This window comes from Geotrypetes seraphini, chromosome 6, assembly GCF_902459505.1.
Source record: "Geotrypetes seraphini chromosome 6, aGeoSer1.1, whole genome shotgun sequence".
In the NCBI taxonomy this organism is placed as follows: domain Eukaryota; kingdom Metazoa; phylum Chordata; class Amphibia; order Gymnophiona; family Dermophiidae; genus Geotrypetes; species Geotrypetes seraphini.
Window position 1 is genome coordinate 45568925 of NC_047089.1, and position 20158 is coordinate 45589082.

A 20158-nucleotide genomic window follows, 5' to 3' on the forward strand; every position below is an offset into this window, starting at 1 on the left:
TAAGAAGATCTCAAGCTCTGGACAGATATACTTGTCCTAGACATACAGCCAATTAATTACACTGACAGGGCGGAGTGTCAGGACTTGTGTGCCATGTTATCAGAAAGAAGATTATCAAGGTAAGAATCTAATCTTCCCTTCTGGTGAACATGGCATATAAGTTCTGATGATTAGGATGTATCAAAGCAGTCCCTTAAATCTAAGGTGGGACAGATAAGCCTGCCCTTAACACTGAGGACCCAAATGCGGTGGCCTTTTGCTCTTCTACATCCACTCTATAAAACTTTGTTAATGTACGAAGTGTGGATCATGTAGTTGCTCTACAAATCTCCTCAGGTGGGATTGCCCCCGCCCATGAAGAAGTTACTCTTTTGTGGAACATGCTCTCACTATTTACCACAGCCAATGTATGCTGACAAAATTGCCTTGTGAATCCATCTGGAAATAAATAGCTTAGACACCAGCTTACCCAGCCTGGTTGTACTAGTTAGGACAAAACGATGGGTCAGAGAGCCAAAAGTCATTAGTCACTTTGAGGAGAATAATAATAATAATAATAACAGCTTATATACTGCAATACCATGAAGTTCTATGCGGTTTACAAAGATTAAGCAGAGGTACAAATCGATTGACTTTAAGAGGGGAGGAAGAAAGAGGGTTAATAGGACAGGAAATCCATTTTTGAGGAGAGAATGATCAATAGAACAAGTTAATCGCTATAGAGGGGAGAGAGAAGAGAGGATCAGTTGTCTAGATACTTTAGGAACAGGTGTGTTTTCAGACGTTTCCTAAATTCCTCATAAGTAGTGGGCGAAAGCAATTGTTCTAGGTCTTTACCCCATGATGCTGCTTGGTGCGAGAGATGTTCATGGTGTTTTTTCAGTTTACAACCTCTCACTGGGGGGGAAACCAAGTTGGAATGTGAGCTTCTCTTGTGTCTGTTGGCTGAGAAGACGACAAGGTCAGTTATATATTTAGGGGCAAGTCCGTGTAGTGCTTTGAAGCAGAAGCAGGCAAATTTAAACTTTACACGCGCCTCCATTGGCAGCCAATGCAGCTGCCGGTAGTAGGGTGTCACGTGGTCAAACTTCCTCAGTCCAAAGATCAGTTTGACCGCTGCATTTTGCATCAATTGTAAACGCTGTATGTTCTTTTGGGAAATTGCTAAATAGGCGATGTTACAATAGTCAAGTAGACTCAGTACGAGGGATTGGACTAGGGTTCTGAATGCCGCAGTATCGAAATAAGCTTTAATGGATCTGAGTTTCCAGAGAGTGAAAAATCCCTCACATCCAGTAACTTCAACCTTTGTCATGTTTCTTCAAACCTGTGGGCTGAAATGCAGGCAGTCGGACCTCTTGATTGACATGAAAAGCCAAAACTACCTTCAGCAAAAAGGAAGGAACCGTTCGTAGAAGACCTCTGCTTCTGTAACCTTAAAGAATGACTTATCTTGCTAAGGCAACAGCCACTAGAAAGACTGTCTTAACCATTAGATTCAGCAAAGATGCGTCTTGTAAAGGCTCATATGAAGCCTTACTAAGATCCTGTTTAACAATGTTTAAACAGCTGTTTAACAATGTTAAGGTTCCAAGATGAAAAAAGGTTTTCTTACCAGAGTACCCTCTTCAAGAATCTGGCTGTATCTGGATAAGAAGCAAGTGAACCCTTTTCTATTTTGGCTCTAAAACATGAAAGACTGGCTACCTGTACCTTGAGAGATCTAACCACTAGACCCTTCGAGTCTGGCTTGCAGAAATGCCAGGACTACTGAAATCGGAGCCTCGCAAGCTCCACATTGTCTTTAGGACATCAAAGATGAAACATTTTCCAAGCATTAGCATAGGCCATGATTGTTGATTTCTTAGCTCTAAGGAGAGTACAATGCAATACAATAGTGTCTTATATACCGCAATTCTACGCAAGGAATCTCTGTGGTTTATAATAAGAATTAGATCAAGTTTGGAAGTTTCATTATTAGAGTGGGGTGGTTGTTGGGAGAAAGAGGTGAAGATAAGAAAGAGGTTATAAAGGGAGAAGAGATATGTCTTTAGTTTTTTCCTGAAGGTATGTGGTAGGTTGTCTTAGTTGTATTGGTAGTTTGTTCCAGATGTGGGTAGCTTGGTATTCGATGGCAGTCTCAAACATCTTCCACCATATTTTTGAGATGATGGGAGGGATAGTTTGAAGCATTGTGTTATGCGTGAGTTGAAGAAGGAATGTGGGACTTTGATATCAGATGTTAGTCCCTCTGAGTTTTCTCCAAAGATTGATTTGTGAACCATGCAGGCTATCTTGACATTGCTTCTCTTGTTCATAGGTAGCCAATGCAGTTGTTCCAATAGTGGACTTGTCCGTTCATATCGATTCTTTTTGAGGATTAGTCTTGCAGCTCTGTTTTGTAGTAGTTGGAGTTTTTTTCACACTTTTTTCTGTATGCCCCCGTATAGTGAGTTGCAGTGGTCCAGGTGGGGTATTAGGACAGATTGTGCTCCTGTCCTGAAACTGGAATCTGTTAGGATTGGTCTTGTTGCCCTCAGCTGTCTCATCTTAAAATAATATTTTTTTTTTACTAGAGAGGTGATATGAATATTGTAGGTTAGGTTTGAGTCTCGTGTGACTCCCAGTACTTTGGAGGAATTTTCTTTCTTTAGCCTCTCACCTGTGAATTGCTCTAGTTCTGTGCTCAGTAATGAATTATAATCTCCGAACCATAATATTTTTGTTTTAGTTTTGTTTAGCTTGAGTAAGTTAGTAATTGTTCATGTACTTAGGTCATCAATAGTGGTTTTCAGGTACTCTAGGGTTGTGTTTCTCAACTTCTTCAAGCCAAGTACCCCCTATGCCTAACAAATACCAACTGAGTACCCCAGCCCAAGCTCCGCCCCTGACACCAACCCCATAATAATAGTACTAATTGTAATGCAATTTCTTCGAACCATTTTTCATATACACACAATATAATCTTATTAATACATAATGGTAACAACAAAATTAAAAAAAAAAAAAATATATATATATATATATTTTTTTATTTTATTTTTTTTTAAAGATCAAGGCAGATGACTTTAAAATATGCAATGTCACCTCAGTAACAACTATAGAAAAATAGACAAATATAGTGCAAAATATAGACAGCAGATATAAATTCCCAGAACTGACACATTTTGATCATTAAATTGAAAATAAAATCATTTTTTCTACCTTTGTTGTCTGGTGATTTCATGAGTCTCTGGTTGCACTTCCTTCTGACTGTGCATCCAATATTTCTTTCTCTCTGCCTCCTGCATGCTTCCTCTCCTCCAGTCCTCATTCCCTCCACCAGCCAACATCTCTGTCTCTCCATAAGTTCAACTTTTCTCTCTCTGCCCTCTCCCCCTTCCCCTGAGTGTGACATTTCTCCTTCCCTTTCTTCCCTCCCCATCCATCTCTCACTCTCTCTCTCTCCATGAGTCCAACACTTTCTGCCTTCACGCTTCCACTTCTTCGGATCTCATTCTCTTCCCCAACCAACATCTCTCTCTGTCCCTCCATGAGTCCAACTATTTTTCTGCTCTCCTCTACTCCTATTGGCAACAAGTCTCTCACTGTCCATCTGTCTTGAGAGATTCAGGCATCTCTCCAACCCTTCTACTGCCACATCTAACATTTCTCCCTCTCTCATCCCCCAGATATATGCAGCATTTTTCACTACTGCCCACCAGCCCCATGCCCAGTTCTCCTTCTATCACCCCTCTCCAATACCATGCCACATTTCTCTCTCCATCCTATGTCCAACATTCCTCCCCCTTGCATCTGTCCCTCTCTACTACCATATCCAACATTTCTCTCTCTCATCCTTCTATTCCCCATGTATCTCTGCCTCATTCCTCTCTCTCTATGCCCAATTTTCATTCCTTCCTTTCCCCATGTGCCCCATCTTTCTCTCACACTCATGCCCAATAATTCTCCCTTTCTATTCCCTCCTCCCTATATCCCAAATTAGTGCCCCCTTCCTCTCTCCATTCTGTGTCCCTTGTTCAAGCCCCCCTCTCTTTCTGTGTCGAGTTCATGCCCCCTCCCGCTCACTGCTTTCCAGCCTTTGTCCCAAAATTAAGTTGCACTGCCGGGGATCATTGCCTGCCTGCCTTCCCTCTCCCGAAGATGACCCATCCACAGAAGCTGCAGGGGATCCCTGACTACCCTCTGCTGAAGCTGTCACCACAGGGGATTAGTCCCTGCCTCCATGTCTGCCTGCCCACTGCACCACCCCCCACCTCTAAAGCCAACCCTGCCACCTTGCTGGAGCAGACATGCTTCATTCCCCCCAGCAGCAACTCTGCGCAGGAACAGGCTGCGGCGCGTGCAGCGACTCACATGCTGCACGTGGCCAGCTCACAAGCCTTCCCCCAACGTCAATTCTGATATCGGAGAGAAGGTTCCGGGCCAGCCAGGCAGCGAACCTTCTCTCAGATGTCAGAATTGGCTTCGGGGAGAAGGCTTGTGGGCCGGTAGTGTGCAGTGTGTGTCGCAACGCTGACTGAAGGGAGTTCAGTCAAAAAGATACTTCTTCGGAAAATGAAGAACTGAGCTACCGCGAGCCTCTTTGGTTGGGAAGCACATGCACGGTTGATAGTCGTGAGAACTTCAGAAGTTTTTTAAAGTGACAGTTCACTTTCAGACTGTCCGTACCGGGCTCCTTGGATGACGTCACCCATATGTGAGAATAGGCTACTCTCTTTTCAGGCAGCAATCAGAGACAAGGAATTTAGCCAGCTATTAGTTAATACTGTGTCCTACATACTTTAAAAAAAAAAAAAAAATTAATAACTTTTATTGCAACGTATTGTAAACCACTCTGACCTGTTGAATGAAGTAATATATTAGGTTGTAATAAACTATAAACTACTTGCTACCATCTGAAATAAGGAAACCGTTACCATGTCCCATCATTGTCAGTGGAAACCAGAACAGGATGATGGAATGGACCAAGGCATTGATGCAGTGACCCCAGAAAACCTAAGAGAAAACAATTCAAGAGAGTCAGAGTCTTAGATTCTAGACTTTTGGCTAAGTCTTGACATAAGCTTCACTGTAATGTTATTTCAAAGAATATCGAGGACAATTTCCAAAGACATCCTTAGTAAACAGGTAATTAATTACCTAGGTTGAAATTGCCCCTCTCACAGTCAATGTGTTTTTAGAACTTAAATATTTTTGGCTAGATTGAAAAGAGGCAATCCCTCTGATTTTAAAAACGAGTCAATGGCTAGTACCTGGATGGGGGAATACCAGGGAGCACATAGCCTTGCTCACTTTGTCCTTATATTTATATGCTTAGAATTTGTATATGTAGGCTACAATCTGGCTGCCTTGGTTAGGCCTGCTCTTACTATAGGAAGTTAAGCAAGATCAGGCCTAGCTAGTACCTGAATGGGGGAATACCAGGTACTATAGGCTGAGAGGGCCCTTTTTGGGGCAGCAGTGACATTTCAATCACAAAATCATCACAACCAGATCCACATTCAACAATTCAAGAATCAACATAGAAGAAATACGAATCAATCCCAAAACAGATGAAGCAATCCCAGCAGACAGGATATGGACAAACTTCCCAAAGATACAATGGTCAGACTTGGACAGGCTTTACAAAAAATCCTCATGTGACTTGAACAACTGTCCCTCATACTTACTAGCAACAGCTTCCACCAAATTTAAAGCTAGCCTCACACTATGGCTTCAAACAACACTAAGTGAAGGTCATTTCCCACCGGAATTAGGAGAAATCATAATTACACCTATCCTAAAAGATCCCAAAGGTCCTATAGACCAGTGTTTTTCAACCGCTGTTCCGCGGCACACTAGTGTGCCGCGAGATGTTGCCTGGTGTGCCGCAGGGCCGCCGGGCCCGGAGCTGACAGGGGGCCCGAGGCAGGGGCGCCAGTAGCTCGCCAAGGCAAAGTGAGTCGATCACCCAGGACTCACTTTGTCTTGACGATCTAATCTATCGAGCCGATAAGTCTTCTTCTCCCCGACGTCAATTCTGTAGTTGGAGAGGAAGTTCGGGCCAGCCAATCGCTGCCTGGCTGGGCGGAACTTCCTCTCCGATTGCACAATTGACGTCAGGGAGAGCATGCGTCCGCGTCGGCTTTGGGGCCTGTTATCCATTGGTGGGTCCTGTTCCCCGATGGCAGCGGCAGTGGCAGTGGCTTGGGGAACGGCAGGGAGAAAGAAAGAAAGGGGGCAGGCAGGGAAACGGAAGGAAAGAAGAGAAACAGAAAAAAAGAAAGAAAGGTCAGGGAGAGAGGAAGAAAAAGTTGGGGGAGGGAATGAGGTGTGGAGGAGAGAAAGCATACAGGCTGATAGAAGGGAAGAAAGATTGGATGCACAGTCAGAAGAAGAAAGTGCAACCAGAAATCACCAGACAAGGTAGGAAAAATGATTTGATTTTAAATTTAGCAAAGTGGAGGCAGTATTACCACAGTTTTCAAAGGAATTTGCCCAAATAACTTAATAGTTAACTGGGTAAATTCCCAGAGATGAAAACTTCCCTTCACTTACTATGCACAGTTCTGAATTTATATCTGCTGTCTATATTTTACAATATGGTCCCCTTTTACTAAACCGCAATAGTGGTTTTTAGCGCAGGGAGCCTATGAGCGTCAAGAGCAGCGCTGGACATTCAGCGAGCTCCCTGCGCTAAAAACTGCTATTGTGGTTTAATAAAAAGGATGGAGGGTATATTTGTCTATTTTTGTATGCTATAAAAACCAAATACAGAGAGAGATTGAGAGCTGTTGACGAAGAGCTACGTGTGTGTCTTTCTTCGATTCCAGCCAGAATATCAGCTTTGTGTTCAGCCAAACAGGCCCAGGTTTCGCACTGAATAAAGTATTTTATAATTTTTATAATTTTTATTTCGTAATAAAGTAATTATAAAATACTTTCTTTGTGTTTATTTGATTCCTATTCAAGAGAATTACTTTATATATAGTCAATATAAGCAGAGAGTTAAATTTTTTAACATTTTCTAATGGTGGTGTGCCTCGTGATTTTTTTCATGAAACAAGTGTGCCTTTGCCCAAAAAAGGTTGAAAAACACTGCTATAGACAATCCTGCAAACTATAGACCAATCGCTTCAATCCCACTATACATTAAAATAACAGAAGGTCTTGTCGCACAACACCTCTCCAACTACCTTGAAGACCATCACATACTACATCCATCATAATCTGGATTCAGATCCAACCATAGCACAGAAACTCTACTGGTATCACTATTAGACATTGTCCGACAACACCTCAGCAAAGGAAACAAGCTGCTTCTCATTCAGCTCGATCTTTCTGCGGCATTCGACCTAGTTGACCATCACATACTACTCCAGATATTAGACGCAATAGGAATCTCAGGTAATGTTCACAAATGGTTCCAAAGCTTCCTCAAAACACGAACATACAAAGTCAAGTCAAAAGAGCACATATCCGACCCATGGTCAAACCCATGTGGAGTACCACAAGGATCACCATTATCACCCATATTATTCAACCTCTTCATAGCATCCCTCGGCATAACCCTAGACGCCCTAAACACAGTATCATTCAGCTATGCGGATGATATAACTATCCTCCTCCCCTTTAACATTCAAGACCCCTTATCCACAAACCACTTGAAAATAATAATGGAAACGGTAGAAAAATGGATGTCAAGTCATAAACTAAAACTGAACTCGGAAAAAACTAAATTCCTACTACTAGAGAAGGAAAAAAAACCATCTCTCACAGAACTAGAATTAAATACAATCAAGTACCCAATGCAAAGTACACTCAAGATCCTGGGAATACAACTAGACAGAAACTGCACAATGCAGTCTCAAATCCATAAAATCAACCAAAGAGCTTTCTTCACAATGCGTAACCTAAGAAAAATAAGAAAATTCTTCAACAAAGATCAATACAAGATATTAGTACAATCCCTAGTACTAAGTATTGTAGATTATTGCAACAGCCTCTACCTATCATGCCCAAACTACATGATAAAACAACTACAGACTGTTCAGAACACGGCCCTCAGACTCATCTACTCCCTCGGCAAATATGACCACATCACCAACGCATACCTAGACTCACACTGGCTACCAATAAAAGCAAGATCCCAGTTCAAATTCTACTGTCTACTATACAAAGTAATACACGGAACAGCACCCAGCTACATAAACAACAGAATACACCGTAACCTCTCACACAGATTAAGGAGAACTCAGAGCCTATTCATTTACCCCCCTCTCAATGGAACACGACGAAAGAAACTATACGACAGCCTTTTAGCGACACAGGCAGCAAAGATCGATACTACCATCTCCAATCTACTGACCAAATCAATAGACATTAAAGTATTCCGAAAAGAAATCAAAACTCATCTCTTCAAAAAACACTTCCAATCATCATAACCTCACAATAGTATTAGAAAATACTCTCATGACCACTATGACCACCACCACCACAGCAACACCTCTGAATCCTGACTGTATTATTTCTATTCACCAAAACAACCTATCACTATCTACTATCTGCTTTCAATTTCTCCTGGAAATGCCCAGACTAACAATTGTAACTTGACACATTCTTGATTCTATGTACTGCAATGCTACTGGAAATGTCCAGTCTTCTAATTTGTAATCCGCTTAGAACCGCAAGGCACAAGCGGAATAGAAATCACTAATGTAATGTAATAGTAAAGTCACACACTGCACAGCAGAAGGCAATGACAAACCACTCCTGTACTCTGCCATAAAACATCACAGGGTGGATTCCTCACTGTGTGAGTTGCCAGGGGTCAGTAGCCAACTCAGTGGCATAATCCATCCATTTGTATATGTGTCACAGTCTAAGAAAAGCTATGGTGCACCGATACCAGTGCTCCTGGCTTACCGTTTAGAAGTGGGCCTTTTCTCAAGCCGTGCTATGCACCATCACAGGCCCCACTGTGTGCACAACTTATAGTGAATATTAAAGTGCAAGTGCAATAAATTAGAAAGCAACAGACATAATACAGATGCAGTACTGTCAACATTTCAAAGTTAAGGCTCAAAACCAGTGGAAGAAAAAACTTATCTCCAAAGGCTGCCAGTTCAGTTTATATGCGACATTCTCAGACTCTCAGTATAATATCGCTGTTTTCAAATGAGGCAAAACTGTCTAGTTGGTAGCTCAACTGGTCCAGTTTCAGGATAAACACCCTTCTTCAGGAGGTTAGGCAAAAAGAAACCTTTCTTTGAGGAGGCATACCACAGGTTTGTAGGACGCTGCTAGTGAGACAGGAGTAGCAGAGACGCGAAGCAATTTAAAACAGCTGAAAAACACGTCATCTTCAAAAAGCTTAATCGACAACATACACACAAGCAAATGCGATTACAACGCGCTCCATTCAATGGTGTCATTCAGTCCCATCGGGTTAACTGTGTCCATTTCTATAATCCAGTACTGTTCATGTAAGTGCAGGTAAGATCTTCTATCACCAACGTAAATTTCAGGGATTTGTTCAAGTACCATCCATCTCAGATCCTGGAAAGCATGCCCTTTCTCCATACAGTGAGTGACCATAGGGGCATTGATCACCTCGTGGGAAAGCCTGCTCTTGTGTTCAGTCTGGTACGTGTCTGACGCATGGTACATTCCACGTACATAAGAGGACAAGGGCAAAGAATACCATACACCACCCCCATAGATTTACATGTGATGCAGCCCTTGAGTTTGTAGATTTTCCCAGTATGAGGGTGTCTAAAGATGCCACCTTGAAGGAATAACTCACATACCATGCAGGTCCCATATGCTGATGACCTTGGAACCCACCTGTGTCACCCAAAGCCTTCACAGATGTGAGATGGTTGACTAAATTCCTGGGTCTCGAATAAGTAATACGAGACCCTCACCAAGTACCGGATGCATGGAGAGAACATGCCAATGACGGCGAATACTATTTGCCACTTGGGAAGCCTTGTCGGAATAAGAAAGGACACACATGTTTTTCCAACGGAGGGCGCTGTTGAGGACGTAATAACAAGGCAGGATTAGCATAAAGTGCTCTTCGATATGCTTGCTGTATGGTCCAAGGCAATAATGTCAGTTGGGTTCTATTTACCAAATACAACAATTTGTTAATTGAAACAGTAATCTAATCTAATCTAGTCTTCAGTTTATATACCGGTCATCTCTCATTGGAGCTCGACTCGGTTTACAAGAAGTCAAGAGACTAGAATATACATAACATAAAATAAGGAGAAATAAAAGATAATAAAAATTAGTTTAGTCTATCATAGAAGGAAACAGTATATCTCTGGCAAATGAAATGACAGAAAGAGGTGGTTTGTTGCATTTGAATCAGTATCTTCTTGATTGCTAGCCAGACGAATAACTCAATTTCTAAGACTTGGTCCCTTTTCTTGGATTATGACACATATATTATCTTGTCTTTTTATGCTTTATTAACTATATTCCTTTTGTATGTTTTTAAAATACATTTATATTTAAACTAAACTAAACCATAAGCTTCTCTATAAAGATAGAGCTCGGCACGGTTTACAAAAATTTTAAAGAAAGGAAAGTATAATAAGAATTAGTGATTACATAGAGAGCAGCGAAATTTATTTTTTTGAAAATAGCTAAGTTTTCAGATGTTTTCAAAATAATTGGAGAGAGCCCAAGTTACGCAGCTGGACAGGAAAATTGTTCCAAAGCTCAGTAATTTTAAAGTAAAGAGATTTCCCTAATTTTCCAATACAGATAACGCCTTTTAACGAGGGGAAAGATAATTTAAGCTTTTAGAGAGATCTGGTAATATCAGGTCTCGCAGAATACATTCATATTTCTAAATATATTTAGATTTATACTCTTATTAGATTAGCTTTATACTATTATTATTTTTATCTCCTTTGTAGATGCTTTTGACTCCTGAGGCAGGTGTAATTTCCACTGAAACACTGTGGGGCTCATAATCAAAACTTAAACACGTCTTAAAAACCCGCCCAAGAGCCGTTAATCAAACTGACTTTCTGGATGTATCCACAGACTTTTTAGGCCTCTGAATGTCGCTGTGCTCTCAGAGCTAAAAGGGGCATATCTGGAGGAGTGGTTAAAGCAATATTTAGGCAGGATGTGTGCTGACCTAGACTTAGTCATCCTGCAGAGATAATCAAATGTTTCACAAGATTTCCTGGATGAAACTTATACGTTGTGCCAAAAAGTTATCCAAAGTGACCAGATAACCACTGCAGAGACAACATAAAAACTCCCACACGCTCCGCCAGTGATCACTGTGAACATCAACACCTGCTATAGGAAAGCCTAGTAGAGCTGCATACAAGTATCTTAAGTAACCTAGGGGTGGGCTAGTGAACCATAGAGAGGATGACTTAGGCCCATAAGCCACTCTAAGTACAACATGCATGGTGGAAAATGTGAGCCCACCAAAACCCTACTGTACTGCCATATAAGTGCCACCTGCAGCCATAACAGTGTGGCACAGTGGTTAAAAGCTACAGCCTCAGCACCCTGGGGTTGTGGGTTCAAACCCATGCTGCTCCTTGTGACCCTGGGCAAGTCACTTAAACCCCCCATTGCCCCAGGTACATTAGATAGATTGTGAGCCCGCCGGGACAGACAGGAAAAATACTTGAGTACCTGAATAAACTCATGTAAACTGTTCTGAGCTCTCCTGGGAGAACGGTATAGAAAATTGAATAAATAAATAAATAAATAAGGGTTATTGGGGTTGTAGACAGGTAGGTATAATGTATTTTTTTTGGGGTGGGGCTTACCATATCCTATAAGGAAGTTCTGGTGAGATGTTTATGCGGCACCCTTTTTGTGAAGTTCACAGCAATGCCCTGTTAGGTGCCCCAATGCTCCCTTGCCATGTCTGGGTATCCAGTCCATCACAATGCTGGCCCCTCCCACTGCCAACTTTTGGTGTCAAGCACCATACATCCAAATCGGACTTAGTCATTTCTTTTGATTATGCCCCTCTGTGCGTGTCAGGTCTGTGAGATAATTGTTTGGATTTTCTCATTGCTGTGAAGACTTATGCAATAAACTGTTTCTGATTGTACCTTGGGTTTTCTCCTGTTTTGCTGGAAGTCCATTGTTCACCCCCACTTTTTTCCTTGGTTAAATAGTTTTGTTTAAATTTTTTTATTCATTTTCATACATCCACAAGTGTAACACAGAAATTTAAAACGATCTCATAAAACATACACTTGAATTCCTTTCATGTACCACTGTAAATACAATATATTATTTTGGTGGTTAAATAGTTTTGAATATCAGGGAGTATGAAACTGTTTTCTCAACTGACCTTGCTGCTGATATAAAGAGGTACTTTAAAGTTCTCAGCCCAACAACCAACTTCCTGAATTCTGAAAGCTATTTTGCCACTGGAGCTGGTAGCAAGGTACGTTTTGAAAAAAATGTCTTTCTTATAAAGAAGATTTAGACTGGCTCTCAATAAAACAGTGCAATGAAATTTTCTGGCTCACTGTTGCAGAGGGCTTCACTTTGTTTAGTTTTTAAACAATAAATTTCAAGACTCCTGAGGAAGGTACCTCGATTACCAGAACATATGCAGTATTGAATCGCTGAATGTTTTTATGTTACTGACAATAAACACCCCATACTGGAACATCTCGACCTTCCCACTTTGTTTTGTTGATGTAAAAATAAATTGTCCAGACAAAAGGTAGAAAAAAAGTGTTTTATTATAATTTATTAACTGGAATATGTTAGCTTTAGGATATGTGCATCACAGTATTCAGTGACTTACAGTTAATTGGGGGGGGGGTAAGCCCCGAGGCACAAGCCCAAAGTGGGTAGGCACTACATTTTCTTACCATTCTCCACCATGCCCCCTGCCTAAATGCAAAATACTTAAGCTAGTGGGAATCCTAAAGCCCTACCAGCTGGAGACTTCTTCCTAAGTACAGCAGCTAGAACTCTCCAAGCTCTGCAGCTCAGTGACATTGCCGCTAGCTGCAGAACTTGGAGACTTCTGGCATCAAGACCAGAGAAGGTGGACTTCAACTGGCAGGACTTCAGGATCCCCCCCAATCACAGCAAGGGAGGTGGCTAATTTTGGGGGGATCTGGGCCCAGGACCCCTGTGTGTTCAGTACAAAAAGAAGTGCTTATCTGTTTTTATTTCTCCAGCATTGTAATACTTGCAGAGTTTAATTTCTTGGGGTTCCCAGTTTCTATTTGTGTTCCCTTTTTCTGTATTGGTAAAGGTCTGTTTGTGTTTTGTGTGTGAGTATGTCATTTAAAGTTGTTTTATGTGTGGTAGTAATGGCAGCTGTGAATATTGGGGTGTGGGGGAAAGCAGGGAGGAGAGGGGATCAGGGCCACCTCCTTAATTTCTGCCCTGGGTCCCAGCATGTCTAAAACCTGTCCTGATTCTTAGTCTGCAACCAATGTCTTACGTGGGCTCAGGGCTCGTTCTCATTCGTATTACCACAAAAGCAAATAATTAAATAGTATCTGCGGCTCTCCAAAATTACAATTTAGTCTTGTGTTTTTATGGTGATGTTTCTAGTTACACTAAACAGAAGTGACTAAAATGTATTTATAAAAAAATTCTAGATTTTTTTAGCTCCACTGCAGTTTAGGATGTACAGTACACTGTACTAGAGAATGACACGGGGAGCGATCCCTGCGGGGAACCGCGGCGTGGCTGCGGTTTGGCTGCGGGCTATGGAGACTCCATAGCCAAATCACTGCAGACACAGGGACAAAAGTTTTCACCGCCCGCAAAAACGGTGAAAAGATTTGTCCCCGCAGGCAAATGTATCCCCTTCTACATACCGCGATTTACCGGGTCTTCACCGTGTGTTCGGTTCACTTCGGGACGGGTGTCTGATTTTTTTCCGGCGGCCATTCTTGTCGGCCATGTGGTCTCCTCCAACTCGTCTCTCTCCACCCAACTTGCACGTTGCCTGACTCCGCCCCCTTCAATATTCTGGCTCCTCATTAGTCAGTTCTTTCCTGCTCAAGAAGGGGACCAATCGCTACTGCCACACATGATATTTAATGGGTTGCAGTAGCGATTGGAAATCGCGGGATTTCGGAGCTGAGAGGCAAGCCCAGGATTTTTTTTGGAGTCGCTGCCTGGATTGGAGAGGAGTCACTGCTGCAGACTTGGAGGAGCTGAAATTTCATTGAAAACTTCGGCACTACAAGTAGAGGTAAGATGCACACTTTCCTACTACTTGCCTGCCCAGGGTTGGCGGCGGCGGCGGCAGGGGTGGGGGGGGATTCTTTGACCGGTTGGAGACGGGAGTCTGGCTGAGCTGGGAGCTGGTTCTTTTTTTTTTTTTAATCTGAGTGGGATTCTTTGACCGGTTGGAGACGGGAGTCTGGCTGAGCTGGGAGCTGGTTTCTTTTTTTTTTTTTATCTGAGTGGGATTCTTTGACCGGTTGGATACGGGAGTCTGGCTGAGCTGGGAGCTGGTTCTTTTTTTTTAAATCTGAGTACTAGTGTAGTAGTGTGCTGTGTCCATTCCCATGGGTTACTGAATCCTATTCCTGAACATGTGCTGCAAGAATGGAGGAATCCAGCACATGTTCAGTATGTAACCCATGGGAATACGTTAATAAAAATAAGTATATAAAATCATACCTGTTTGAGGCTTTTATGCATGCTACGGTGACGGTGACGGGGCGGTGAATGGGATGGCAGTGGCGGTGACGGGGCGGTGAAAGGGATGGCGGTGACGGTGACGGGAACGGCGGTGACGGGGTGGTGCAGAGGATGGTGGGACGGGGCGGTGACGGGGACAGATTTTTTCCCCGTGTCATTCTCTACACTGTACCCAAATCTTAATATCAGAAACATGCAATAAATACTAAAAGAAAAACATAATTTGGCCAATATTTAACCACCGGTGTTAGCATTTTTTTGGCTGTCGCTAGCCTTATTCCCAGATTTTCAATGTTAGGCCTTGTCTGGGCACTGGCATTGAATATCCAGTCATATGTGGTCTGATAACCCCATAAGTGGAACTGTATAAAGACAGAACAGATTTTTATGTGGCTAAGTATTGAATATACACGGTTAGCCATGGACAAACAATTTAAACAGCCTGGAGGCTCTCCTGGCCATTTAAATTGCTTTGACTATTAGGTGGCTGATATTCTGTTTTTGCAACTATGTAATTATAACTAAGATCCTTACAAATGTAATTTGAAGAGGTAATTCTTTGGTTTTGAAGACTCATTTCTGCTTACCTTTGTGTTGAATCCATCGGCATTTTGGGAAATTTTATATAGCTGTGGAAATCTAAGCATACTATCTTGGGTACATGTTTGTTCAAAGATTCCCAAAACAAAGGGTGGTAAGGCAGTGAAAACCTGTAAAGATAAGTTACAGTTACACAGTTTTATACTGAATAAAAATATCTGGACAACAGGTTCAACCTTTTCTTATTAATGTCCCACATATATATTGTTGGTTTTTCTTTTTATACATCCTTTTATTTATTAACATTAGTTAAGAATGAAAGATTAGGTTCTTACCTCTGCTAATCTTCTTTCTTGTAAATTCACCCTTTATGCTGGGAATAGGTGGGAAGTTTAGAGCTACTTTAGGAATTCCAATTTTATAAACACATTGTGAAATCATTTTATCAGAGTTTCAGAGATCTGTTTATTTAAGAACCAGAAGAAAGGATCTATCTGACTCCTGTAGCTGGAGAGAAGGTCACATTAGCTTGCAGAGGAGGTTGAAGAGGGGGAGCACTTCTGAAAATGCTACCCCGGATGTTTTAAATTTCAGTTTCCTACCTAAGAGCCTAAATTTGGTTTCCAGAAGCTCCCTCCCATATTTTCCAATGTCATTTGTATCCACATATGCCAAGACAACAGGATCTTCTCCAGCACTGTCTAAAATCTCATTTAGGTGATGCGTGATGTCCTTCACCATTGAACTAGGCAGATAAGTAAACAAGCTATCCTCATGTCCACTAGCCACCCAGTCTAATGATCGAATCTCCAGCTACTTTAACCATCCTAACCCTTCCCTCCTGGGCAGAAGCCCCTGGAGAGACATCCATGGTATGAGACGATATTGCATATCCTGGTGGACAGGTCCTGGCACAGAGTAGCAGGTGCTGCTCTGGCTATCTTTTCGGCAGACTGGATGGACTGTGATAGCTTTTATCTGCCATCATTTACTATATTGCAGCCCTGTGCAATGGGAACAAAAACCTGCCTGTCCATATTAACTATATTTCTTCCAGTTCCTAACTAGCGAGTTGTGCTTCAAATACAGCTTCCTGAAGGCACCCCCCCAAAAAAAAAAAATTGATCAAAAGTTTATACTGGAACAAAAGAAAAATAATAAAACAGAAAAAGAAATGGGAAGGCACACAAATATATAGGAAAGCTTTATGCACTTGGAGAAACTCCAAAGAACAGTTTCTCAGCTCTGCTTAAAACAGAACTGATGGTCCTGTGAGTCAACTTAAATTATTGTAGTTCTTCCCCCTTTCCTACTTGTGTGTAGTCAACTTACGTGCTCCCTGTTTAACCCTTATTAGACTAACACTGTCTTGTTTTTATTATTTTAATACTAAATGTTTGTTTTTATAAACTTTACTTTTTATTGCTGTATACCGCTTAGAAATAAGCGGTATAACAAATATTTTAATAAACTTGAAACTCAAATGGAGAGTACAGGCAGTCTTCCAAAGATTTCAAGTGACAGTACACTTTTTGACTGTTCGTACCAGGACTCTGAGGATGATGTCACCATATGTGAGAATATGCTGCCTACTTGTCCTTGGATAAACTATGGGCTCCTTTTATGAAGGTGCGCTAGGTGCGCATGCACAAAATTACCGTGCGCTATAGCCAAAAATCTGCCGCCTCCTAAAAAGGAGGTGGTAGTGGCTAGCTCGCTCGGGAATTTAACGCGCGCTATTGCACACGTTAAGGCCTTAGCGCACCTTTGTAAAAGGAGCCCTATATCTTGCCTACCTCTACCCCTCATTTTACTTATGTGGCACATTGCCTCACAATATTTTAATTTTTTACCTGTTCACTATAGTCTTAACAGAAGAACATAAGAATAGTCATACTAGGTCAGACCAGTGGTCCATCAAGCCCAGTATCCTGTTTTCACAGTGGGCAATCCATGTCAAAATCCACTTAGCAGGGTAAATCAATAACAAATACATACTGATATAAAAATACATGAATATCAGGGCTGCACATCAAATAAAAATTTTATTTGCACAATCTGCTATAATAAAACCCTTAGCACACATGCGCGGTTGAAACTCTGTGCGCCTGTGCTCCATAACGCCACAAGCGCAGTAGGCGCCTGCAGCGGTTTCTCCATCGGCCTCTGTTCTCATGCGCATATGCGCCAATGGTTTCCCCCCTCCCACACCCCAGACAGCCTAAGGCTTGATGAACGGCAAATGTCCAGGCCTCTAGGGGTCAAGGCGCCGCTGCCAGGCGCACAGACAGGGACTAGCGGGGTTTCCCCAGGCCAAGGGTAGCCACTGGGTGTGGGGAAGCATGGCTGCGGCTTTTCGGTGTTGTGATTGTGTTCGCTTGCTGGGAAACCAAGGAGCCAGAGGTAAAAGGGAGGAGAGCTGCGATCGGACATCTTGCCTGAGAGAGAAAGAAAGAAAGTCAGACAGCGGGCAGGGAGAGAGACAGAAAGAAAGACAGACAGAAAGGGGGCCAAGGAGAGAGACAGACAGAAAGAAAGACATACAGACAGAAAGAAAGACAGACAGACAAAGACAGACAGCGGGCAGGGAGAGACAGAAAAACAGACAGACAGCGGGCAGGGAGAGAGACAGAAAGAAAAAGATAGACAGAAAGAGGGCCAAGGACAGAGACAGAAAGAAAGACAGACACACAAAGACAGGGGGGCATGGAGAAAGACAGAAAGAAAGACAGACAGACAGTGAGCAGGGAGAGAGACGGAAAGAAAGAAAGACAGACAGCGGGCAGGGAGAGAGACAGAAAGATAGACAGGGGGGCAGGAAGAGAGAAAGAAAGACAGAAAGAAACGCCTCAGTGCCCCATTGTGCTAAAAGTGTACACATCTATTCTAACACCTGTTAATGTAACGGGCTTAAACATTTATTTATTTATTCAATTTTCTATACCGTCCTCCCAGGGGAGCTCAGAACGGTTTACATGCATAAAGTGTTAAATGTGCAGCCCTAGTTCATACGTATAAATACAAAAATCATTAATTTAGATATTGATAGAAATATCTATGGGGCTCATAATAACCCCCCCCAAAAAAAAAAAACATTCAAAAAGTGGCCTAAATCAGTACTTGGATGATCAAAAAGACAGATCATCCAAGTACCCAATAATCAAAGCTGGTTTTAGACGTATCTAAAATCAGCTTAGGTCTTTACCCTGCCTCTGAACGCCAAGAGCGAAAGGAGGCATTTTTAGAGGAGGGGCAAGGGCGGGAGGTGGGCTGACCTAGACTTAGTCATACTGCAAGTATAACCAAAAGTTTAACGAGATTGCCCAGTTGGAATTTATTTATTTATCTTTATTGAGTTTCTAATGCAATACAATATCTATACAAATAAAAGTAATCATATATGCACTTAAACTCAATCAGAAATGAATCCATACAACATTAAAAAAAAACCCACCCAACCAACATTTTCATAAGGGAATAGAACCATACAAAAGAAATACCCTCCTACCGCCCTCCCTCCCCCTGGGTGTGTGTGTATTATACCAACAGAAATAAAGGAAAAGACAATTATAATGAATCCATAAACGACGTCAAAGGGCCCCAAATTAACTTGAATCTCTTAGTATGCCCCAGCATATCCGCATTCATCTTTTCATACCTATAACTTAAACATAAATTTGCCCACCAAAAAGTAAAGTCAAGGCGATTCCAGTTCTTCCAATTGCGAGTAACCATTTGCATGGCTATCCCGGACATAATAAGGAAAAGATACTTATGTGGGTCCCGGCTGAATATTGGTTGGGACATGCATAAGTCTTGTATCCTCTCGCACCCACTCAATAATTAAAGACCACCCTTCTCATTCCTGTAGTAATTTTTGGATATACATGTTCTACCCAAGCGCTAAAAAATAAAATTTAGTTTTTAGTACTAGATATGGGTCTGAGGCAGAGGATAGATATGTTCTATGCTAATCGGTTACCACAACTACATTGTCGCATGCTTAGCGCATGAACCCTTACCGCTTAGATTATGGATGGCAGTAGGGGCTCGCACTAATGGGAAAATTAATGAATGGCCATTAATACAGAAAATATAAAAATCAGACATTTTACCCCAGTGGTAAAAATGGCCTTAGTGCACAGGAATGACCCATGTAAAGACACGCTAAAGCCACTTTTTAATGCAGCTTGGTTAAAGGGCTCCATAGTATACGGAAAGCTCTGTTGATTAGAAGCTGAGGTAAACTCTCTATATGGTCAACAAAGGAATATCTATTTTGTTTTATACGCTAGCAAACAATAATGCTGCACACTTACCACATTGTACAAACCAATGCACCATCGCTCAAATAAGATTTGACCAGAAAATCCATTAACGAAGGCAAACCAAAGCTGAAACAGAACATAACAGCAGATTTTCAAAAACATTTGTACCACCATGGATTTTAAGATCTGAATTAGTTTATGAAGTTGGATACAGACATCTGTAATACAGCATATTATCAACAGACAAGGAAAACAGCATTTTCATGTGCAGCTCCAGTGCTATGGAACACTCTGTCTAGAATGTTATGTTTATGTACTACGAGATCTACTTTTAAGAAGTATTTAAAAGCTCATTTTTATCGATACAATGATGGGGAAGAAGTGGTATAAAGTATGAACGTAGATGATGAGATGAATTTGATTGTATATTTGTTATACTTTTGTATTGATTCTGTAATTATTTTATGAATGCTTCCTTGCAATCCACATGGAGGGGCATTTTTGATAGGACTCTTAAGTCAGACTTGGATGTTTTGAGAAAATCTGTTGGAGAAAATGTCCATTTTCAAAATCACATCTATCTTTTTTTTTTTTTCCCCAAAATGACCTATCTAGACATTTTAGCCCTTAGGGCATCTATCCTTTCTGGTCATTTTTGAAAATGAAAACGTCCAAAACCAATTCAATTG

General features: G+C 41.6%; 1 protein-coding gene across 1 annotated transcript in view; it reads right to left on the reverse strand.

Moving 5' to 3' along the window:
* The window catches only part of ATP8A2 (ATPase phospholipid transporting 8A2), a 457609-nt gene that overhangs the window by 117052 nt on the left and 320399 nt on the right, over window positions 1-20158 (reverse strand). The window contains exons 21-23 of the mRNA XM_033950263.1: window positions 19521-19595; window positions 15249-15371; window positions 4920-4998 (exon numbers count right to left, since the gene is read on the reverse strand). Of these exons, the coding sequence (XP_033806154.1) occupies window positions 4920-4998; window positions 15249-15371; window positions 19521-19595 (277 nt within the window). The remainder of the gene's footprint in view (window positions 1-4919; window positions 4999-15248; window positions 15372-19520; window positions 19596-20158) is intronic.